Source organism: Strix uralensis, chromosome 2, assembly GCF_047716275.1.
Source record: "Strix uralensis isolate ZFMK-TIS-50842 chromosome 2, bStrUra1, whole genome shotgun sequence".
NCBI classification, from domain to species: Eukaryota; Metazoa; Chordata; class Aves; order Strigiformes; family Strigidae; genus Strix; species Strix uralensis.
The window spans coordinates 30,982,957-31,008,820 of NC_133973.1; the positions used below are offsets into that span (position 1 = coordinate 30,982,957).

General features: G+C 45.5%; 1 protein-coding gene across 2 annotated transcripts in view; it reads right to left on the bottom strand.

The window, feature by feature from the left end:
• The window catches only part of APP (amyloid beta precursor protein), a 228,210-nt gene extending 204,175 nt beyond the window's left edge, over positions 1–24,035 (bottom strand). For both annotated transcript variants that reach the window (XM_074858131.1, XM_074858130.1), the window contains exon 1: positions 23,827–24,035. In XM_074858131.1, the coding sequence (XP_074714232.1) occupies positions 23,827–23,883 (57 nt within the window). In that variant the 5' untranslated portion in view covers positions 23,884–24,035. The remainder of the gene's footprint in view (positions 1–23,826) is intronic.
• Between the last annotated feature and the right edge of the window lie 1,829 nt (positions 24,036–25,864).

Genomic DNA, 25,864 nt, shown 5'->3' on the forward strand with positions numbered 1-25,864 from the left:
CCTGCCATCTAGCCAGGTTTTCACCCAGCAAAGAGGCACCCATCCAGGTCATGAGGAGCCAGTTTCTCCAGGAGAATGCTGTGGGAAACACTGTCAAAGGCTTTATAAAGTCCAGGTAAGCAACATCCACAGCCCTTCCCTCACATCCACTGAGTGGGTCACCTTGTCATAGAAGGGGATCAGGTTAGTCAAGCAGGACCCGTCTTTCATAAACCCACGCTGACTGGGCCTGATCACCTGGTTGCCCTGTACATGCAATGTGGTGGCACTCAAGATGATCTGCTCCATAACCTTCCCTGCACTGAGGTCAGAATGACAGGCCTGTAGTTCCCTAGACCCTCCTTCCAGCCCTTCCTGTAGATGGAAGTTGCATTTGCTAACCTCCAGTCAACTGAGACCTCGCCGGTTAGCCAGGACTGCTGACAAATGATGGAAAGTGGCTTGATAAGTCCTTCTGCCAGCTCCCTCAGCACTTCTAATTTTCTCCCCACATAACCTCACAGCATCCTTGTAGTCCTCCTGAGTTGCCTGTCCCTTCTTCCAAAGGTCATAAACGCTCCTTTTTTTCCCTGAGTTCCAGCCAAAGCTCTCTGTTCAGCCAGGAAGGTCTTCTTTCCTGCCAGCTCAACTTTCGGCACATGGGGACAGCCTGCTCCTGCACCTTGAAGATTTCATTCTTGAAGGATGTCCAGTCTTCCTGGCCTACTTGGTCCTTCAAGACTGCCTCCCAAGGGACTGTCAACCAGGCCTCTAAACAGACACAGTCTGCCCTCCAGAAGTCCAATGTAGCAGTTTTGCTGACTACCCTCCTTATTTCTGAGAATCAAAAACTCTATCATTTCAAGATTGCTATGCCCAAGACAGCCTCCAACCATCACATCACTGGTGAGCTCACTCACCAGCTGTGTCAGGAAGTTATCTTCTTCACACTCCAGGAACCCCCTACACTGTTTCCTCTCCACTGTATTGTATTTCCAGCAGACATCTGTGAAGTTGAAGTCCCCCAGGAGAACAAGGGCTAGCAATTGTGAGACTTCTCCCAGCTGCTTACATAATATTTCATCTGCCTCTTCACCCTGGTTGTGAGGTCTATAACAGACTCCCACCATGACATCTGCCTTGTTGGCCTTCTACCTGATTCGTGTGGAAGGCCTGGTTGGCCTTCCACGTGCAATCCTATCATCACCATCATTAAGCTCTAGACAGTCAAAACGCTTCCTAACATACAGGGCTACCCCAGCACCTCTCCTTCCTTGCCTATCCCTTCTGAAGATTTGACAGCTGTCCATTGCAGCACTCCAGTTATGCAAGTCATCCCACTAAGTTTCCATGGTGGCAGCTATGTCAATAGTTTTCCCGCTCTACAGTGGCTTCCAGCTCCTCTTTTTTGTTGCCCATGCTGCATGCATTGGTGTACATGCACTTCAGTTGGGCTATTGATCCCACCACCTTTTTGGGGGGAGAAGCCTTAATTCCTACATGACCATACTCAGGTGCTACTGTGGCTTTTAACACATCAATAACCCTTGTGTCTTTGCTGCTGCATGGATCTCCATCCCCTACCTCCACTGAGACGGAAGACCGAAAGACCTTGCTACCACCCCACCCCTCAAACATTGGTGCGCTGCCCCCATGCCCATCTCTAGTGAACCTGGTTTTATCCCTTTCCCCCTTCAAATCTAGTTTAAAGCTCTTTCAATGAGCCCTGCTAACTCCTGTGCAAAGATCCTTTTCCCCCTTTGAGACAGGTGTACCCCATCTGTTGCCAGAAGGCCTGGTATCATGTAATCTGACCCATGATCAAAAAAACCACAAAATTCTGCCAGTGATACCAGGCTCAGAGCCAGGGACTGATCTGCTGGCTCTTCCTATTTCTTCCCTCATCATTCCCTGCAACTGGAAGGATAGAGGAGAACACTACTCGTGCTCCTGATCCCTTAACCAGTTGTCCCAAGGCCCTGAGCCCTCTTGATTGCCCTTGGACTTCTTGTTGAAACTTCATCACTGCCTACCCAAAAGATCAATAATGGATAATAATCTTAGGGCTGTACCAGGGTAGGAAGATTTCTCTTCACATCTTTACAGAGCCCCTAGGAGGCAAGACATTTCCCTAAGAAGTGGGTCCAGCCTGCATATTGGACCTTCTGTTCCCTTCAGAAGAGAGTTTCCTATGACAATGACCCATCTTTTTTTCTTTATGGAAGCAGTTTTGACACAGGCCGTAGCCCCACCTAATGTCAGCAACACCTCCAAGCTAGACGAACTATCATCCTCATTATTGTTTGGTTCCACTTGCAGAGCCTTGTACCTATTATGTGAGGGTGCCTGGGAAGGTGGGGTAGTCAGAGGAGACACGCCTGCTGTGCCAGGCAGGAACTTGTCACCATTCCCCTGGAGCTGCTCGCCTCAGCAACTGAGGCAATCATTTATAAAAAATTATCCTCTTATAGCAAGAAAACAGAGACTAAAGCCACCCAGTACCTCACATTTACTTAAGGCTCACTTCTCCCCTGAATATTTTCCAGTCTTTCTTGCCAAATCCAGGGGGGGAAACATATAATGGTGACATTATCGGTCATTTCTGTGGGAAATATCAGCAGGCACACACAGAAATTCACAGTACAGTAAACAAGAAACCTCTTTGCCCTCTTGTCCAGATGCAACACTGACTACTGCCCTAAAAATGGTAACTGGAGACAACTACTTTGGGTTGCCTTTTTTTTTTTTTTTTTTTTTTTTTTTTACAGCTGCAGCACTGAAAGTCAAGTCAGTGACAGGAAAAGGCCTGATTTTGGCTGCTCTTTTTATTACTAGTCCTGACTAAAAGCATGATTCCAACATTTTATTTTTATCCCAATTCAACAGAAATCATAAGGATACAGCAACAGCAATATATGTTCTTCTGAGAAGGATGTTCCATAAACGCCAGGCAGCCATATAAAACACAATGTACCTCTAGGAACAGAATCATTTTAGTGTCCAGTAGACAGAAAACTTAAAATGGCTCCTAGTACTTCTCTTTACACTCATTGAACTTCAGCTATGGCAGAAGAATAAAATTACTAGTAATGCCTACTGTATAAGTGTTGGCTAGTTAAAACCTCAAGACTTAAAACCACCTTGCATTCTTCTTCTTCTTGCACAATTACTGGACCCCATAGGACCCCAAAACTCCCAAGCTTAGGCATAGCGTATAATCTTACGCACAACAATGCTATGTTTATTTTCAGGGCAGTTTCCTCCCATTTCAGGATGAACTTGGCACAATAGAAGTGAAGAAAAGAAGGACAACTCCCAGGCTGGCAGGACCCTTCAAAGATGACATGTTTGTTTATTCCACACACCCAAAACTAGCCACTTGTGGTCTCTGCTATCACAGATGGCTTGCATATAATGCTCTTCACTCCTTGAGCAGCAGAGAGCTCCAAAGCAGCATGTGCACATCAGACAGGCTGGAACCACCTCAGACCCATGCACCCTGCTCTGCCACCAGACTTGTATCCATCATAGTACATGTCTGATGCTATTTTCCTCACTTGACATCATCATAAAATATGCAGCAATACCCTCAATAAATCACAAGTGCTGAAGTTGCAAGCACATAATCTCATGTGACGAATCAAAGCCTAAAATTAAATATAAATAGGAAGTGTTTTCATGTCAGACAGAGTGCTGAGTTATCAACATATTTAGATTTAGGAGACCAGCTATCCAGTCAAACACTTCCTCTATGTCATCAAATTTCAGACCTGGTTTTTCTGTATCCTGAGTCATGAATAACCTCAGTCCATGTTTCACTATGCTATTCAAATCTAATTGGGCCAGATGGACAGTGGCACAAGCTTATATATAAACCAATCATGACTACCACATAAAGCTCTTGCCTCGGTCTCTTCATCTTTACAATAATGCATCAGTGGCTATTAATATCAAACCTTACTAACTTCACACTATTCATACAACAGCAAGTATATGAACTTGGGTTTTCAAAATTCCTGCTCCCATGAATTTGTGGAGACCAAAGATCACCCTCTAGAGAACCAAGTTCAGACCAAATCCAGTAGCCTAGCTTTCAGCGTTAAAGAGTTAAGACATCTCCCTCCAAGACAGACAGAACATTTGACTTTTCATCTCATCCTCATTTGAAAATGGCAACTCGACATTTGTTTTTTGTCAGCCACCTCCACACATTTCCCCTCTGCTGCCAACCTAAAACACTGGAACAGCAACTCCAGCAAACATCTGAAAACCATAAGTGAAAGTAATGCTTTGGTGAAAATATTACTGCATCCATTAAACTACATTACATTTCCGAAAACATTGCTTGCTTTCTGCAAAAGAAGAGCCTGCCACTCAGATGCGAGCTGCCATATACACCTGTTCTTCTTCATACTCTTACAGCTCCAATCTCTTCTCGTTTCTAAGGCCCTGACACACAGCAGAGCCCAGCCTAGTGGCATCTCTGTCAGCCCGATTTATCTGCAATTACAGGTAAGACAGAACATCTCTTCCAGCAATAACAATGACCAAGGAAGACTCGCTAGAAATCAGTGCCACAGTGACTAGAGACATGTGCATGCTGTACACATTCACAGTTTCTGTAAGTACATTCAGCTTCAAGGTATACAAAGTGCATGGTCAACGCAGTATATTCTTCAATTATACTTGATCATTTAGTCCATCTGCAAGACCAGATCTGCAATTGGCACTTGGTTAACTTCACTGTTTTACATATCTACCTTTAGTACACCTGATACATAATTAGCAGAGAAATATTCTGCACCAAGAGAACAGATCCCACATAATGCACATTTATACCTTCTTCCCAGCAGACTAAAAAGTGACACTCTCTAGGTGATTAAGGAAAAATTAGCATATTTACCAGTGAAACATCAAACTGGGACTATCACCTAGATGATAATAACTGGCCATGGTTTATTCTTCTTTCATTGTGTACCTTGATCATTTTTTCACTTCCAAGCATCATGTTGGGAAATACCTACAGCAGCTGCTGAAGAAAGACCCTGCAGTTCTGTCCAAAGCTCTTCTTTCAAGATTTTTGATTGCAAAATTTTTATGCAGTTCTACAAAACACTTCCATAAAGGGGCATAAGCAAGTTGCTCATTAGAAGTTTTTGAAGTTACAGAAACTATGATAGGTATATTCCTTCTTAATTTTACGTATTAAGCAAATATAAAAAAAAAATAAATGACAGCTGGAAACTCCTAACAGATTGTTAGTTTAAGAAAAACACAAAAATAAGCAAGTAGCATTTTAATGAGTTTGCTAAAAATTCTGAAATAGAGCATTATCATCAAATTTTCTGCAAGCCATCTGAGTATCTGACCATAAACTAATTTAATTATAAATGGGTGATTTTAATAAAAAATTATTAAGATCTACCTCAACTCAAACATAACATCTAAGCTGTGCTGCTAAACCTAACCATGTTGTTCTTACGAAGAAGTAAAAGCTGAAAAATAATTCAGGTGCTCAGTGAAGAAGACATAACAGCACAGCATCTACCTGGACTTGTGCAAAGCTTTTGACACTGCCCCACACGACATCCTTGTCTCTAAATTGGAGAGGCATGGATTTGATGGATGAACCACTCAGTGGATAGGGAACTGGGCCAATGGTCACACTCAAAGAGTTGCGGTCAACAGCTTGATGTCCAAGTGGAGGGGGGTGACAAGCGGTGTTCCTCAGGAGGTTGGTGTTGGGACCAGCGCTGTTTAACATCTTTCTTAGAGATACAGACAGTGGGATTGAGTGCACCCTCAGCAAGTTTCCCAACAACACCAAGCTGTGCGGCGCAGTCGACACACTGGAGGAGAGGGATGCCATCCAGAGGGACCCTGACAGGCTTGAGAGGGGGGCCTGTGCAAACCTCATGGAGTTCCACAGGGCCAAGTGCAAGATCCTGCACATGGGTCAGGGCAAGCCCAAGCAAATATAGGATGGGTGACAAGTGGATTGAGAGCAGTCCTACAGAGAAGGACTTGATGGATTAGTGGATGGAAAACTGGCTATGAGCCAGCAACGTGCACTCACATCCCAGGCTGCATCAAGAGAAGTGTGACCAGCAGGTCAAGGGAGGTGATTCTCCCTGTCTACTCTGCTCTTTTGAGACCCCACCTGGAGTCCTGTGTCCAGCTCTGGGGCCCCCAACATAAGGAGGTCATGGACCTGCTCCAGCAAATCCAGAGGAGACCATGAAGATGATCAGGAGGCTGGAGCATCTCCCTTATGAGGACAGGCTGAGAGAGTTGGGGTTGTTCAGCCTGGAGAAGGCTCCAGGGAGATCTTACAGTGGCCTTCCAGTACTTAAAGGGGACCTACAGGAAAGGTGGGGAGTCTTATCAGGGGCTGTAGTGATAGAATGAGGGGTAACAGTTTTAAACTGTAAGATTTAGATTGGACATTAGGAAGACATTCTTTACTGTGAGGGTGGTGAGACACTGGAACAGGTTGCCCAGAGAAGCTGTGGATGTCCCCTCCCTGGAAGTGTTCAAGGCCAGGTTGGACGGGGCTTTGAGCAACCTGGTCTAGTGGAAAGTTGCCCTGCCCATGGCAGGAGGGTTGGAACTAGATGATCTTTAAGGTCCCTTTCAACCCAGACTGTTTTATGATTGGACAGTAATTTACCAGCATCACAGCTTTCGCAAAAAACACAAAAGTAGAGACACATTCTTGGAAACCTTCACATACCTATATGAAAAAGTCAGGGTGGGTTTTATTTATTTTTCCAATTGGATATCATTTTCATTTTCTAGAGATGTTTTTGTTTGTTGGGTTTTCCACTGAGAGCTGGAGCATTCAACCCTACATGTGTGCAGTCACTCTTATGATTTTGTCTGATGCCATGGAACTGACATTACATTTGTTCGTGCAGACAAACTATCAGAGCAAAAAAGTCACATCTCAGTATTACCTGAGCTGCTACACTCCACCTTTGATTTTATTACTCCAGAGGTAAACTTGAAGATAATATTAGTAGGATGAATTTAATGTACTATTTATTAAGAGGGTGGGGGGGTGGGGGTGGGGTACAATAACCACAACCTTACATTTTCCACTCAAGCAAGTGAATACAAATTCAGAGATACTAATGAACCCTGTCCATCTGACTCTACCCTCAGATAGGCACTCTACAGTTAGCCATAATTAGCATTAGTTATATTTAGTATGCATACACATCAACACACAAGCACAAACACTGTTTGCAACCCCAACAGCCTGCAGTGCTATTTCAGACTGTTTGGACTTCACCTACAATAGGCTTTATATTTCCACTCTATGGTCATTACCCCTTTTGACAAGGGTATTCTTATTTTCACACCTATGAAACTGTTAACATCTTCAACAAATAGCTAGCAACACAGGAGATGACTTGGCAAGGATTTAAATTAAAAAAGAATTAAAAAAAAAAAAAAACAAGAAAACTTGAGCTAGCCTCTATATGTTAAGTGACCAAGAATTTCTCTGAATTTCATTAGCAATTCCAAAAAGTCAGCACTTAGAGAAAAAACCAAACAACCAAAACCAAACACGCTGGTGTAACAGGTTAGGCATCAGGCATTGCCAGTGTTAGCCTGCATCCAAACATAACATAAAAACCACGTGAAAAATGTTCTTAAAACATCCACTTTGAAGTCAGAAGAGAAAGCAGCAGCTACCCCAAAGGAGGCAGGAAACTGTTTCTTGCTCTTGCACTGCTCCTTTAAATGACGAACACAATGACAAACCCCTTGAGATTAGGAAGGGATGCTTGGGGAGCCTGGGTCACAGCCACATGCCCACTCAGCACATTTCCTCTGTGCCAATCCACTCGCAACAACGGATGCGACCGTGCCCTTGGAGGAATCCACTTGTAGATTACATGAAGGAGTCATTAAGTGCTTTGTAAGAGATATGGATTGCTTTAATCGGTCTTTCCCAAATGGCAGCATACCATTCTTTGCCGCTATAAAAAGGGGAGAGGTGCAAAAACCCATTCTCTTCAAGCTGAACTTTATTTAAGACTATATCGCCCATTCCCTTCACCTGGAGCCTTAACGGAAGGACAGTGGTGTGTAACTGTAGCTTCTGGCCATGCTGACCCCAGTGCCTTCACTAGACAGGTGACGCTGGAAGACAGGAGGCAGCAACTCCTTGCATTATACCAACCAGTCACAAGGAAATTTCCAAAGTAGTCTGATACTCACATTTTTCTCTTTAGCATGCACTGTTACATTTCTGACTATAGTTCAGTGACTATGCTACCTTAGACAAACTAAGTGTCCCTACAAGCCGTCACACCTGGAGGACATTGTCCCTCTCTCCACCTCTGCGGCTACAACTACATCAGATGTGGAGAGGACCTGCAGAGCAGAACTGCTGAGTTTCCACCAGTCCTCGGTGCATTTCATTTCCAATCACACCTAGTTCAGTTATGTGGCATGGGCATTCATGAGGGGCCTGGACATTTCAGGTGTGTTCCTGAAGAACATATTCTGGTTGGGTTCCACCGTGTAAGCAGCCAGCCCACGCACTGCAAGGCCACCCTTCAGCACAGCACTGAGCTCAGCGAGTCAGCACATCAGCATTTGCTCCTCACTCATGCTTGTGATTTGAACGTAAGTGCCAATATAGGCACAGCATAAAGCCACCAACCTTAATCAAAAGGGAACAGTAAAATCAGGGTCACTGAGTTTCTGGACACCAAAGCAGTGCACCAACCCACATCTTAGTCCAAAAGAGCTAGGCTTACCAAAGCTGATCTTTTTTCTTCATTTACTTTTACAAAGTTTTTAGAAGTAGACCTATCAGACCTGCTGGCAAACCGACAACCACTGCGCTGTGGTATAAATTAATGCAGAATTGCTGTCTGCTGGGGAAGAAAAAAAGTTTCCCTCAAAGCCATAATAACTGTTCAAAACTATCTGGGCTGCCTCACCTCCTAAAGGTGTGCGCAAAGCTGACAAAAAGATGTGGCTAGTAGGGGAACTGTAGTGCCTTGCCAGAGCCTGCTCTTTGGTCCAGCATTACACACCTCTTCAGGAGGGTATCAGTAGACACTTGCTCACCCCCACTTCAGAACATCATCTTAAGAGCTAAGCTTCATTGAGAGAATATTGTTTCCTTCCGACACCTCAGAAAAATTATCTGTGTGGGAACTGTATGTGCTCACACACACAGAAGGGAAAACAACCACCCAAGTCAAGTACACCCACACACTATCGCAAACCAGAAATTAAAGCAGGATGGCAGAAACGTCATCGCTGCAGAGGGCTCAAGAGAGGCGCTTCTAGAAGACAGTCATGGCACGTAGCAGAAATCCATGGCTCACACTGCAGCTTCAAGGCTGAGGACTGACGAGGGGAGGCAGAGACCAAAAAATGGAGGTGGCAGGTCTAGACGTCACAGTGTGGAGGGCACGCCAAGCAGACCAAATGCAAGTTAGTAAGACTTTCCAGCATCAAAGCCAACATAGGCATGTACTACTACTGAGCATCACCTTTCCTAGCGATAATTACTGCAAGCAATGCATGTAATTTTAACACATCTTTTCCATCTCCTCCCATCATCATGAACTGGGAAGAGAAAGAATCTACCCTGAGACATGGGTGTGTCTGCTTTCCCAGCATTAACAAAATATTTGTTGTATGTGTACCTTCAAGTACAACTGGACTACATATTTCAAACTGTTTCACACAACCAAACCCATTCTCTAATTCAGAATTAGTTTTACAAATAACTCCAGCCACTAAGCATGTTAGTGGGGGAAGGTGTTAAGGATTTGTGTACATGCTTCTAACAACCCACCTAGAAAAAAACCAAAACAAACAGTAACAACCATCATTACATAAAAGCATATATTTTTATTAAACAGAAGTAAACCTGTCTATGCAACAAATGCACAATCTATATCCACATCAACAAGTTAAACCAGCCTACTTCTTCACACAATTCATAACATCCCTTGCATTAGCATGGAAACCAACTACAAAATTAAAAATTTACTGAAGATTGAGGGGACAGTAAAGCCTTACTGAGATGAAGCACTCTTATTCCAAATGACAAGCTCTCCTTCATTAATATTGCAGTTTTAGCTATGTCTAAACAAAATTTTGTTTTTCCAACACTCCTGTGGTATGTTTTAAGTGAGCAATTTCTCAAAAAATCCCAGCTGCCTGTTGCAAGTGCCAACGATCCAGCAATTATGATAAGCATTTCTGAACACCTAATCAAAACAATGCAAGCTGTAGAACTGCATTATTTACTCTGTTCTGCAAAGACAAATTCATAATCAGTGTGCTGCTTTTGGAAACGAAGCCATTATATCCTTTCCATTTCTTTTTTTTCAAAAAAAAGGTATATTGAAACTCATATAATTAACTTGTCAACTGTTGGTTTACAAGCCACTTGCCCGTTATTGTTACTTATAAGGGAATCTAGCTTGCATGCTTAAACTAAATCTAGGCATTGCCCACAACTAACACCATGTACTGTATATAAAGCTTGTTAAGACCAAAACCAAAAAGACCAAAACATTTACTATTCTGGGCACAAGAAACACTTTTTAGTACAATACACATGATCCAACAAAGATGGGAGAATCAGTGTGGGAAGTTTCAAGAATATTTTTGAAGTATGTCAGAGAGGAAGCTGCTAAGGGTTGGGTAAAAACAAACAAAACACACAAAAAACCCCAAACCACTCACAAAGAACCCCACCAAACCAAAAATTCATGGTTTGGTTCATTTTTTTAAATTAAAAAACTTTAAGTATCATTTCAGGTCTGAGACAGAAAGACGGGGGGGCGGAGTGTAAGCAGACTAAACCAAACCACTACCACAAATTTGTACAAATACGTTTAAAAAGACGTACGAAGTTTCAGTTTAACTCTGTAGGTGACCAACCTCCACTTCCATGCTCTTTGTATCTTTGTTCTTAATACTCAAATACTACCAACTAGAGATAAACCCTCTCTGAAAGACCTAAGGGTGTAGCCAGAATATTAAACTTGCAACTAGTGACACCCACCCCCTCCCCACCTCCAATTTAAACAAAGTTTCCAAAGTAACATTTCTAGAAACAATAAACATGATTTTAAAGGAAGTTCTTCAGAAAGCTGTGCCCTCTCTAGTTTCCTAAAGGAAAACATAAAAATCATACATACGAAGGCATCTCTTAGAGACTTAGAGCCACATCCCAATAGCGCAGGCAGGCTACCCACAGCCTGTGTGCTCTTCTTGCCCCAGATTCATTTTCTCTTTTGAAAGCACAAGCAGAATGTGGCACACACAATTCAAAACCATCAATGTTCTAGACATTGTACCAATTTAGATGCCATAAGTGATTTGACTACATAGGTTTGAAAACGCAGAGATGCTTCCCAAAGGAATTTTTATGTGCTTTTTTTATGACATGTAATTGAAGTCATGGGAACAGTTGGCTAAAAATATTCCCCCTTTCTTTTCTGAACATTTTGACTCAAAAAAACACCTACCAGTTCTGGATTTCTGTACCACCTGGTTTAGCAAGAAAACTTGGTATTCAACACCACTCACTTAATTCAAACAAGGCAGTAGAAGGTTGCATCTGCAAGGTATGCATTACCAAAACCTATAGGCATTTTAATTAGGAAGCGCTAAACCACCTAGAGATTAATTTGTAATTTTAAGGCTTTCTCCCTCCCCTTCCACTTGATTCTTGCAAAAGATTCACCAGTTTTCCAAAAACACTCAGTTGTTTATTACTTCTTCCCATCAACTTGGGAAAACCATTCAGTCTCGTTTTTACAACATACACCCACAGAGCAGCATATAAGATCTTCCTGGTTTTCTTCCCTTGCAGATCACCTTCAGGCAGACCAGCAATTTGGCTGCTGACATGATTAAAAGCAGTCTTTGAATTAGGAAGCCAGCAACGCCATATGTTTCTCAAAGTAAGACAGCTTGAATGAGAATTGGGGGAGGGGGGGGGGAAGATGGGTGCATGTGTTTCTTTGGGGTGTTTTTTGCTGGGACTTTTTTTTTTTCCTAGATGAACCTTATACTGCACTGTTTATCCTGAAATAAAAATTAAACCCGTTAGAACAAGCCAAAAGCAGCTGAATACCAAAAGACGACCTGACAGAAACAGCACTGACCCAAAGACAAATCTAACAAGAATTAAGAAAGAATTTGACTACACAGTAAATAAGAACAGGGATTTTCATTCGTGTGGAAGCCACCCAAAAGCACCTCAAGCCCTAGATGGATGGCTCCTGACAACACCCATTGGCCAGGACAGGCAGGAGAGCTGCAGAGGAACAGCACCAGCACCACATTGCTCGGCAAGGGCAGGGAGAACCCAAGAAGTCTTCCCCACCCATGCTTTTGCAAAGGGCAAAGGCAAGAATTCAAAGCAAGTCTTAAGACTTCTGACAAGCACATTACGAACAAAACAAATAATTCTTTGATAGAGTGGCAAGATAAGCAAGGAGACCCACAATTACTTCAGTCTTCCTTCACCTCCCTGGCCAAGCTCATACCTTGCCAGAAGCATAATTCCAGGTAGAGCTGCTGGCAGCCAAGCCAAGGGTACCATACTGAAATTTAACTTGCAGACTTCTGATGTACTCAATTCCTCAATTTTTAAATATTTTCCTTACCCAAATTATTCTCTGTAATTAAAAAGCAGTAAGTAACAGACATAAACAAAGCCTGTGCTCCAGCTTAAACACAGCATTCCCCAAAGGCTTGCATGGCCTTTTACACCGGCCTCAGCTGTTAAGAAACACTAGGGAGCTATCACTCCTAAGATACATTATTTAGTGATCATCCTAAGGTTTTTTTTTTTCCTTTTGCAGGCTCAGTCATTAAAAAAAATTAGAAGACTTGAAAATGCACATGCTCCTTATCTGTTAAGGCCATTTACAACTCAAGCCAATTCCTTAAAAACTGCTTCAGTCTTTCTTTAAAAATCTTGGTTTGGAGAGCCACAGAGCTGGGCTGGATGCATGGAGCAAAGACAACTGTAAACATACAATCTGAACTTGCTCAGCACTCCCCAGCAGCATGGTAAATAATACCAACCAGCCCAGCCTGCTGGCGTCCAGCTCCAGGGTCTTTTGTTTTAGCAGGACTGATAAAAAAAAACCCCAACCTTTTAAACGGTTCAGAAAACTTACCACTCACTTTTTATCACAATTTAACACTAAGAACAGACTCTTTCCAACTGTTTCCTTGAATAGTTCTGCAAATATTAATGCATTTTTATCTGTGAAATCCCAAACCATACTAAGCAGTTTGTCACAGAAAATGCTAATTCCCAAGAGGCTTAAAAAAAAATAAATCAATCAAGTTTAAGGCTTAATTATGTTTTGATAGCACCAAAACTTGTATCCTAAAACCAACAAGCAAATAACTTATGCTGTATTTGCAAACAGTGTTATTGTCTACAAAACACTGCAGGACCAGACACCGCTGTATTCCCCTCGGGGTGCAAGTTTAAAGGCACTGGGACTTCCCCCTCAAGTACAGAATTTAAATCCCACGATTAGAACAGAGAAATCTGATCTGACCTCCTGCACATCACAGGCTACTACATTTCTCCTGTTTATCATGATGAAGTCCAACATCCTGCATTCACCTCTTTGGAAAATTAGTTGCACAGTCTTCACATCTGGAGGCAAAAAATGTATTTCCCTTCTCAGCTTGCCCCAAGCCCATACTGTCAAAAATATGTTCCCGGTTTCCTATCTGAATGCCTTCCAGACAGTGGTACTTGGTATGCCTTTCCTTGCCCAGTATTTCCTCTTTGTGGAGGCAACTAAGGTGCTGTTCAGTCTTCCTTTTAATAAATTACAGATTGTTTTTTTCATCTGATTTTACCTCCAGAGCTGAATTTTTTTTTTTTTTTTTAGATTACCTCTATCCATCAGAGCCGCTAATTCCTGTCCCGGCCCTCTCTTCTCTGAGCCCTTCTCAGAGAGGACAGGCTGAGCTCTCCAAAACTACATCTAGCACACAACAGGGTAACCTCAAATCCATGCTGAGTTTACTAAACTCACTGTGCAGCAAAGCCCCACTGCTCAGTGGGAAGGGGGCAGGAGGTCTGGGCAGAAAAGGAGTCCATGGCGGGGGGGGAAGACCTGTGGAGTACAAGGTGGGTGCCTCAGCGTCGCCCAACACTAATTCTTCCCCTGGCCCATTTTCAGTATGGGCTCCAGACCTCAATATCCCTCTTTAAAGTGAGGAGACCACTTAATTACCAGGCTCAAACACCAGTTTTAGAGCAACAACAGAAAACTCACGACTCCTACCCGATACTGTCAAGTCTCACAAATCAACAGCACCATATTAAGTCACATTTCATTTTTCTGCTTATAAAAGGAGTACATAACAGCCTTTTGTTACTCAGAAGTTTTCTTTGAAGTGACAGATTAATTAAAGCTTTCTTCTTCTTATCAGTTAAGAGATACAATTTCCTTAAAACACATTACAAACATTTATGCATGCATTTACATTCAAGCATGGGCGGCCCCACTCAAATGAAAGGAGACTGTTCAGATGAACCAAGCAACGTATGTCAACCTCAATTTTCAGAGCCTGGGTCTTGACCTTCAGTATTTTTGCCCACTGCCCACAAAAGTTTTGTAGTAGTTTAGAATTTGTATTGTAGCTATAAATTGATCTAAAGCTTTTTGACAAATTCTAAGTCTCATTTAAATACATCTTCAGAAATAGTTTAGACTGTGATTTCAAAGTAAAATGCTTAGATTTAATTTTAGCCTGCTGTTTATCAGAGATTACATTTTCTCTCCAAACTCAGCCTTCACAGAATTTTCTTGCAAACACCTTCAGAAAGGCATTAGCTCCTCTGCCCAAAGGAAAGTTCCCCCAATATTAAAAGCAGGGACTTAATGAAGCCTGCTGGCCATGGTGAGCCAGCAGCTCAGTGCGTGATGCCAACGCAAATCAATACCATAACCCTCCCTCTCTGACCACACAGCAGGAACTGCCCGTTGTGGGCATCTACCCCTCTTGCACTGACCCATTTCATCTTGGCCGTTCACCAAAATAAAATAGTTTGTGACCCAACCAGGTAAGTGCCAATTTTTATGAGAGATGTCTCCTCAGCCTGGATTCAAACAGGCCCAACAGGCTAGCAGTGAAAAGTGAAACGCTTCCCTTCAACAGCTCAGAGATGTGATCATGATTATGAAGAACACTCTGCACATGGAAAAAGAGAAACTGGCTTTTCAGGCATTAAGATTAGCAGGAAAAAGAAAAAAAAATCCCCACAACTCACATTACCACTATGAGAAACAAAAGACAACAATGCAAAAGCGGAAATAAATCTAAAGAAAAGTGAAAGAGACTGCCAGCGTCCAGGTCCTCTTGGGGACCCTCAGAAGTCTTCAAAACTCCCTCAAACACTCACATGTATTCTGGGTCCCTTATTTGGTCTTTGACTTTTTAGGCTAACTGTCCTTCTTACTCTTCTGCATAAAGTGTAAACAATAAATTCTAAGTTTGGGGGTCTTTTTTGTTTTGCATTTTTTTCCAGTGACGTGAAGCTGACATTCTCATGATAAATCATGATCTTCTGGGTGCTGGGATTACAGACAAGTTCTCATCTGCAAACTGCTTGCAGTGAAATTCCAGGAGCTAAGCAACACTGAAAGAAGGACAAGTTGGAGTTCCAAAATTCTCAGTTTAAGAAGTTTGTTGTTAAGCAACTTCAGATCAGTGTTATCCCTCTAAGACTTAATGGTACTGAAGACAGAACTGCCAAAAAGAAACAGTGACAAAGTTAGGATGCTGAAAGACATGTCGTTAAAAACAATTTTATTCCACTTCATAGTTAAATCTGGACAGAGGACAGCTGAGACACATGTAGCAGAGCTGTAGAAGAATATCCAGCAAGCTTCAAAACAATCCAACAGTTTAACGCATGCTGCAGGTCTAGATGGTTACTAATGCTATGCATGCACAAAACCCCCTCATTTCCATACTGTAAATACTCAGCATTTAAACTACAATCATTCAACGTTTAGTACATTTAAATTTACAACCCTATAAAGAAAAAAAGAAATACCCAAAATAATGAATGCCATTTTTAAAGCCACTGCCTTTTTGCTGCATTGAGTTTTCTTCTCTTCCTCAGTTTACCTTACCCTATATAATACTGTATTTTTCACCATTTACATAAACAAATACACAGACATTATATGGGATGTATATTAAAAATAGCTCTTTCTCAAGCACGAAAATACCCTAGAAGCCATGACTTAGTTTAAGAGAAGCTTTGAAAATTAACTACAACAGAATCAAACCTTTAACAATAATACATCAAAAAATCTCTCCCCAGGTTTTCAGGTGAGACATAGGGAACAAATGTAGCTGTTCAAGTTAGTTTTCAAATTATGAGAAAGCAGAATGCAATAAAACTACTGTATAAGCTCAATACTCCATATTTCAGATGCAAAACTCCACCCACAAATAAATTTACATAACTAAGCATAGAAAGAAGAACAAGTTTGCTGTTTGTCTCAAAACTGTATCATGGTACCTGACAAAGCCGGCGGGGGGGGTGGGGGGGGGGGTGGGGGGAGTGGCGGAAATCAGCCCTTTGCAGAAACCATAATTTCGAGAAAAATCAATTTTACAGGGTCAGAGCTTCAGAATGAGCAATTAAAAATGTGCTGATAAGAGGTTTGCTGCAGGCACAAAGGCAATGTGATAGCATGACAAGGAGTTTGGAAATCAACTCCAAAATCTTGCCCCATGTCTATTTTTTTTTTTTTCTATGTGTGCCCATTGGATAGTCTAAGTTTTGGAGGTGGATGAGGAGGCAATTTCCACCTTCACCACAATAAAAAAAAAAAAAAGGTATATTTCAAATCTATTAGCATCAAACAACCGTATTACCTAAATTTGAACTGCGTATGTGTAAACTCCTGTTTCATAGTTTCAAAAACCTCAGAGTCCAATATTAATACAGCTCCCAACTAATATAAGGTTTTACTCACCCTCCCCCTGCCCCCATCTTGAACTCCTATTAGACGTGCACTTTGTTTTACTAATTGCAATTCCAAACAGAAATTACGTAAATCATACAAACTGCCATACTGGGTCACATTGGTAGCCTGCTCTCAAAAGGAGCAATTTTTAAATGCTTTTACTAACAGGTACAACCAGTTTTGCTCCATTCTTGTCATATGTTGTCTGCTGTGGTTGAATAGATAAGCTCTGCTCTAGGGGAAGACGAGACCAGAAAAGGATGAACAGGGAATTCCTATTTGGATTAGCTCAAAATGGGTCAGTGGGAACTGAATGGAGTTATCCATCCCTGAAGGCAGCTCCTTGGGGATTCTTGCCTTTTGCAGTGACTTGACACTAACTTTTAACAATCAGAAACCAAAGAGGGGCTAGGTGTGAAAAGACTGTTCATGTCCTGATGCAGGTCACCAGAGGGAGGCAAAAGGACTAACACCTTAATTAAATGCTATTACACAAACTTCAGCAAATGTGGTTTCAGAGGTTGGTGCTCTTCTCCAAAGAAACTGCCTGCTCTTTTAGGTGGGCCAGTTTGACTGCTCGTGGCCATTTTCTCACTTGAGTCTCTGAAGCATCTGCCAGAAGATGACGCCTACCAAAAAAGGCACAGCTCATTTTTTTTCAACACAGCACAGGATCATAAAATCAGCCGGGGGCGGGGGCGGTCAAAAAGCACCAAAAGGGCTGAGCTTACAGAGTGGTGGCCACTGGTGGAAGTAGGAAGAACAGATTTCAGCAGCCAGCTCCTGAGCTAGGTCGGCTGCCAGCCAAACAGCAGTGTTTAACTACCACAGGAGAAGAGCGGCCGGATTACAAAACCACAAAGCACACTGGCTCACGTGCTCCTCTGTTTTAAAGCTCGGCCGTCCCACAGTCCATGGAATGCCATCAGTTGACCAGAAGGTTTGCTTCTTTTGGCAAGCCTTGTAAATCACTGCAATCTACACTTACTCCTTAAGTCCTCAAGAGAAGATCAAGTTCTCCTGAACTTGCTGGGAGGACTATCAAGAAAACACAGCAAGCCAGAGGACCAGCTGAAGAAGTCACAGCACTTACGAAGTTGTTACACTGGGAGCTACGCTAAAGAAACCAGCAATACCCATACCTATTGCTCTCTGCCATTTCTCTTAATCAACGCAGGGCAAGAAACCTGCAACACACAATTGTGAAATAGCGGTGTCCTTACAATCAGTAGCTGGTTTAAGGTTTCCCACCCTTCTAAAAAGCATCACTTATTTTAATATCTTCACGTTCACACACAAAGATGTGCTTGTCATCAGGAAAGCATGTTTTGTGAGCCACTGCAAGATACTGGCATTAATTACACACTGTACAGTGCACTTCCCCTTACCCATATTTCCATCATGTGAAATTTTGTTTTGTAATTACTTGAATCATTGTCAAGTACTCGTTCTGCTACAAAGTACAGTATCAAAACAATCCTATAACCTGCATATAGCAAGGAGCTTAAGGTGTGGTGGTTCTTTTTTAATAAACATATATATACACACACACACATTAATTAGCTGTCATTCAAACTGATCCCCTTGAACAGAGGCCATTATCCCCAATTATCTTGTTTCTCTCTTGTTGTATAGTTAAATTCTCACAAGGAAAGATAACTATTTTTGGTAACTGAAGGCATCTCCACAGCTTTTGGAATCTACTGTAGAGCAGAAGATTTAATAATCAGGTAGCTCTCTAAAGGTTTTTTAACTGAAATGAATAAAAAAGGAAGACAAATACCCAGGTTTTAAAACCAAGGGCAAAGGACTCAAAACCACACACACACCAGCTATTACTAGCTCATATTCTCAGCCGGTCTGGTATCACCAAAAGGGATGGAAAATGTGTTTTCAAAACCTCAACTGTAGGTATTTCCGTAGGAGATTCAGGGAAGGAGGGCAGATTCCAGATCAAGTTGTGAGAACAAGGGCTCATCACACCGACTGCATTCAGTTTTAAACAAAAAAACAACAACAAAAAAAAGCAGGTCAGAGCAAAAGTTTGACTTCTCTTAGGAGGAGTCCTCTGTCTCCAAATTATTTCAGGTGCACTCTCATTATCAACTTTTCTCTTGGCAGTCCTCAGCCTGGCAGCAACTGTTGTAAACTCTCATCGCAAAAGTACGCTCTAACAGTTAACCAAGCTTACAGAAAGTCCTTCAGTATTTTTTCAATTTGCTTCACTTTTAATCTTCTTACACCACAGGATTTTTTTTTTCAAAATCCCCAGAATTTAAATCCAATAACACACAGCTATAGACTTACGTGTTAAAACCACACGAGACAGCTCACCTAACAACTTCAATGAACCTATTACTGTATATAAACCCATTTATATTTTTATCAGTAGCAGTCTAGAACTTCATCTCTTCATTGCCTGGATATAAGAAGGTATGTAAGTGACTATTGGTTTAATACAGCCTATACACTAATACAATGTATATACACAGATGTATGCATATGGTGATTTTAATGTCATACATTAAACATGTAAATATATTGGGGGTTCAGTGTATATTTGCATACATTATGTTGACATATTAGGTGATTCTAATACATCATGTGTATACATATACATGGACATTTGACAGACAATATTTTTTTATTAAACCCAAATACAATTTTTTCAACTCCTGGTTAATACTTTTTTTGGAAGACGTGACAGATGTCAAAACATTCAGAGAATTCAGGATTAAGGATGTAAATTAAACCTAGAGACACTGCCTTAAAAATAAGCAAATAACAGCTTGGAGACATGTTTCAACACAGATGTGAACCAAACTGTGAATGGAGCAGGTTGCCCAAGCTCTGAACCTTGGAGCTCCATTTTCAAGACCCAACTGCAGAAAGCCCTGAGCAGCCTGGTCTGATCCCAGAGCTGGCCCTGCTTTGGGCAGAGGGCCAGACCAGAGACCTCCTGAGGGATCCTGCAATCCCATCTACTAATTTCTTGACCAAGTCTCCACACCCAACAGCTTGTGTTAATTATTTTACTGAGTCACTAAAAAAAAAAAAATAAAAACTACTCTGCTCAGAAAAACAGCTGCCAGTTCATCAAGCAGTTACATGAAGTTACTATGCTGTTGAGCTATTTTGTTAAGCTTTATATTGGAAAAGGACTGCCAATTAAAATAAATTGTCATACCTTTTCTTCACACAACTTATAAACCACACTGTTAATAAACTGTAAAGGATAATAAAACACATGCAAAGAGAAAGTCATGAAAAGCCATCAAAGATCATCTAACTTTCTTGTAGGTTTGCCATACAATCCAACACCGATCAATTAAAACTGATTAAGAAGGATCAATTGCGTGTCACACAAACAGCTCACGGAAAAAAACAAATTTAAAATACCAAAATCTTGTCAGCTCCCTCATGTTTTCATACATGTTTTGCGAAGAAGCACAGCAGCTGATCACTTCCCCCCCTCCCCTGAAAAGGCATGTGAAGAGACTGCAAGTCTCAAAATTGTCTGTTGCTCATTAATCAAGCAAAAGACAAGCAAGGGAGGCAAGGTAGAAGCTCATTTTTCACTCTTCTAATTTCTCTACCTGACTGCCAAGGATCCTGACAGCGACCAGAACCACAGCACCCACCCTGCCCCGCTTACCCATGCAGCTGCCCACCCCAACACAGCAGCATTTTAAATAGGAAGCGCGAAAGGGACCCTTCAACAAAGGCAAAGCCTTTGCCAGGGGAATTTGGGAAAAGGAAACAAAAGCCTGTAACGGAAATGAAGGAAAGGCTTCGTTCCCCTTCCCATGTTGCAAAGTAATTTCTAAAGATCTGCTTGAAAACTAAACAATGAAGAAATATTTGGGATCTTTCACCAAAAAAAAACAAAACCCAAAAATAGACTGTATAAAGCACTACATCACCCAGTTTAAAAAAAAAAAAGCTTTTAGGCAAAATACTTTTTGTCAGCTAACCTTCTGAGGGCCAGCTTGTATATCAATGCCTTAACAACTTGATTTCAGTCAGTTGGTAAGAGTCTCACTTACAAACATGGAGCTGGAGCACCAAGCAGAGCAGGCATGGCAGAAATTCTGATAACCTCAATGTGCTAGTAAGAAGAAATCTTGATTTATAAACCGGGATCATTCACGCAAATTCACAAGGATAGTTACTGTCTGTTGCATTTATCTGCTGAAATCAGACAATTAATGAAAAGAGATTAAATGGAAAAAAGGCTGCTGAAGAATATAACAGTTTCGCAAATTCTGAGAGCTCTTGGCCAATGGATTTAACCCCAGTATGATTCACATGAGTGACAGAAGCAATGTGCTAAGCAACCACGACATCACCAGAGCATCACTAAGGAGTATTTCCTTTAAAGCTGCATAAATAAATATTAATCTACCCATAATTTTAGAAAGGAATTCTTCATGTGTAATATAGAAAGAATTTGTTTTGTTCCTGCTTTCCTTCTTCCTTATACCATTCCCTGTGAAAGCAAAGTACAGGTTCTTTGCTGTTTTCCAGAAAGCATTTGTTAATACGGCAGGAAAAATGTTGAATTTCAGAAAAAGAGATCTAAAGAGAATCTAATTCAAACATCAAAATTTCACGCTTTACCATATGAACTAGTGCAGTAAATGCACACATGCAATTCCTATTATCAAATATTTTAGCATTATAAAAACAATCACTCATTCCAAACATCAACCTTAAGTACCAAGACTGACAAACGCCTGACCACAAGAAGACTGGATGTTAAAACCCACCCCACTATCAAACATTAAAAAAACCAACAAAGGCAAAGCCTCAAATGTTCATATGGAATGACAGACAGAACAAAATCGAAAGCTTCTGCAGAAACATCAGTGCCCATTTAAGCAAATATTTCAAGGCAACGGATGTCTCTGAGAATTCTGGATATCACTGAAGCAGACACCATTGCAGAGGTCTCTCAATACACTCTCACCTGGACGTTTTTGGTGCAAAATCCAAGTCCCCTTTCTTGCAAGCACCTTTACAGTGGCAATACCTACATACCTATCTGTAAGGCCAGGGCTACAGGGACCCAACAGAAATGCCCATCCCTCTGTGGTCTATTCTGAAGCACGGTCCCAATCGTAAAACCTCATTTTTCACTTCAGCTATGCACCCAAGGCAGAGATTGCCTTCTGTTGCATTCAGACAACAAATGGTTGCATCAAGCTGGTAAAACCCAAATGAGTCTTGTAACTGGAACCTTTAAACCTCTGAGCATCTTTACAACTGCTCGCCTTGATATAGCCTGCTCAACATTGGCAAGATCACGCCTCGAAGCAAGAGCCCGTGCCTGGCAGCCTGGGCGGTGGGGATGGAGAGCCGGGATGCAGAGCTGTCTCCCCTCCTCCGCCAGGTACCGGGGCCCCTCCCGGGAAGGGCACCTGAGCCGCAGCCCTGCGTTCCCCCGCCTAAAGTGGAGCGCAAGCTTCAGCCCGCTTGAGGCTGAAGGCTGGCACTCACCTCACCCCCACCCACCCCTCAGGCAGAGGCGGGGGCTAATACTGGGGGAGGACAGAAGCTGAAGTCTCAAGGCCGAAGTCTGGCAACTGGGGACCGAAGGAGAGCAAGAGGTAACCCTCCCCTTCCACCCCTTTTTTTTTTGGGGGGGAGGGGGTGGAAGCACCCAGCCGTGTCCACTCCTCCTTGGAGATCGGGGCTTGCGGAGCCCCCCGGGGCTCTCCCGGCTCCCCACGACCCCGGCAGGAGCCGCGGTGCGCTCACACCCCGGCCGGAGGGGGGGGTACGGGGGACACCTCCCACCCCCAGCCCCACCCCGGGGGGGCCCGGCGCAGGATGCCGCCAGGCCGGGGGCGGGCGGAGCCGCCCCCGGGGAGGGGAGGGCAGGGGCGGCCGCGGAGGGGCGCGGGCTGCTGGCGGCCGCAGCGCGCACGGCGGTGCCTCTCTGCTGCACTGCAGAGGCGCCATCTTCTCGCGGCTCCGCGCCGCTCGGCACCGACCGACCGGCCCGCCCGCGGCGGGGGCGGGGGGGGGCACGGCACGGCCCCGGCCACCGCCCCCTCCCCGCGCAGCCCCCGCGGGCGCCGCCTCCCCGCGGGGAGCGCCCCACAGCCGCCCCACACACCTGCGCGGGGGAGGCGCTGCCCTGCCCTGCCCTCCCCCGGCAGCGCCCACGCCGGGGGCGGCGGCGCCCGCAGCTCCGCGCCCCCCGCCCCGCGGGGAGATGCCGCCGGGTCCCCCGCCCGCAGTGCGCCCACACGCGGGGAAAGTTTCCCTTCCCCAGCACCCGGGGGGAGAAATCCCCGCGGCGGGGCCGGCGCCCCCACGGGACGCGCTCGGCCCTCCCCGCCCTGCCCGCCCGCAGCACCGCCGCCGCCCCCCGCCCGCCACGCCAGACGGCTCCGCAGGCAGCGGCCGAAGTTAACGGGGAAGAGCCCCGGCGGCGGCGGCCGTATCAGCGAAAGCAGCCGGCCCCGGCGGCAGGGACGGCCCCGGCCGCCAGCGGCCCGCCGCGGACACGCGTGGCGGGGGTGGGGGGGCACCGGCCCCGGCGGCTTCCAGCCCGCTTCCTCCTCGCCGCCTCCGCCACCCCCCGGCTCGCCGCCCCGCTCGGCGGGAGCGGCCCTATTGTTCAGCGGCGGGAGGGCGACGGCAGCCGGGGAAGGAGCACCCCCGCCGCCCAGCTGCGTGACGGGCGCCGGCGACCCCCGCCTGCCCCACCCCGCCGCGGCCGAGCCCACGCCGCAGGGGCGGCTGCGGGCAGACAAAGCCTGGGAGAAGCGGAGGAGCACGGCGGGGAAGCCCCCGCCCGGCCGCCACCTGCCCCGCTTACCTCGAGAGCCCGAGCGGCGCCGGAGGCCAGCAGCAGGAGGGCTAAGTGGGGCAGCATCGCGGCGGCCGGGAGGGGGGCAGGGAGGAAGGGAAGGAGGGAGGCCGGCCGGCGAGGCGCGGCGGGGTCCGGCTGTAAATCCGCGGGGCCGCGCCGCTGCCGGGGAGAGCGACTGAGCTGCGGCGGCACCAGCCGAGCGCCGCGGCGGGGCCGGTCAGCTGATGGCCCGGCCCGCCCCTGAGCGGGCGGCCCGCCCCGCCCCGGCCCGGCCCGGCCCGCCCCGCCCGCCGAGACCCCTAGCGGCGGCGCCCGGGCGGTGCGGGTCTGCCGGGCGGCCCCAGCGCCGGCGGCCCGGGCGCGGCTCGCCGCCTGCCACGGTCGTGGCGGCCCGGCCTGCCCCTTCCCCCCGGCCCGACCGCGCCGCGCCCCCGCCCCCCCGGGCCGCTGCGGGGTTAGGCCCGAGCAGCGAGGCGGCTCCTCAGGCCCCGGCCCGGCGCGGCCTCGGGCCGGCTCCCAGGCCAGTCCCAACCCATGAGGCGGCTGCCCTCGTACCGCTGGTTGGCAGCCGCAGCACCCGTCCCCTCCGCGGCCGCTCCGGCAGCGTCGGTAACCGCTTCCAGAGCCACCGCGCCGCCTTGCCCGCTGCTGCCGGAGGCCCCCGCGGCCGCAAGAGCCCCGAGGCCTCTCTGCGCCGTCACCCCTCTGAGGCGTCGCGTGCAGAAATGCAGCCCCCATCGTTGCAGGGTGTTCACAGACAAACCCGAATCCAAGCACGTGTGTGATTTACAGGCTACTGAGCGAATTCTCCCTTCTCTGGCAAGGTTGTGCACCAGCCTGGGGTCTTCAGTTCCCATCCCGGTGGAGGCAGTGAGCAGCGAGGCCCAGGGGCTGTACCCAGGCCCCAGTGCACGCTCCCACAGCCTCAGCCTCCTGCTGAGGGGCCTGGGGATTCTGCGGTGGCCCCCGCGGTGTTCCTTTGCCCGCTGCTAATTGCAAGATCAATGTGAAATTTGTGGGAGTGCTATTGGTAATGAAGGCACGTGGGAACATCAGCAGAGCTGAGGCTTACGGCAGCTGAACGAGGAAGAAATCAAAATGTAGGGCTTTGACACATAGCTTATAATCAGGAGGCCGAAGCAAACTTACTTTCTTGCCTTTTCAACCTCATTGTAATAATCCGCATAGTAAACCTGTAAGGAAAGCTAAACATGAGTACTAGGGGAGTTTCATGTTGAAACAGCTGCTATTGTAGCTGAAATTCAGCATGACACAGCCTGACCCATTCTGCCTCTGACCTGCAGACTCCGTGGCAGCGTCTGCGCTCCCACCAAGCTCCCAGGACAGCAGCCACCAACGAGAGCCACCCCGTAACGGGGACCTGCAGCCAGGCCATGGCCAGGGCAGGTGGTGGACATCTCCTCGGTGCGTGGCTCGGTACAGAGGCCTGGGCTGCGTTGTCCTCGCTGCCGCTCTCACACTCCTCTTCTACTGCAGTCAGAACAGAAACCCACTGCGACTCTTGGCCAAGGCTGTGTCCGAGGCAGAGAGATGCTTCCCGGGCGAGAGCCGCCTGGGCTGCTGCAGCGTCAGGCAGGCTGTAACGCGCACTGAGAGACCTTAGTGCCACAGCGTTTCGCCCCCACAGCCAGACCCTAGAGTTAGAAGACCGTTCTCATGCAAATATGAATCTCCTCATACAAATGAATGAACTGGAGATGTATGAAGGCTTTGGGGAATTCCTTGAGTCACGCTCACTGAGTTTGAGACACGCTCACTGAGTTTGAGACACCTCTGACAAGCAGGAAACAGATGAGGCTCCTCCCTCCCTTGCCAACATACAGATGCAAACTAGATCCAACAAGTGCAATTAGTAGGTGCTTTTAAGAAACACACACCTTTGACACAACACAACCTGTAAATTAAAATGAGTTAAACAGCAACAATGGCAGGCTTAGCGATAGTAATTTAATACTGTTATCTGCTTGTTAGGATAATGATCATATGGCTTTGAGGGGTTAGAGAAGGATTTGCTGTGCAAATG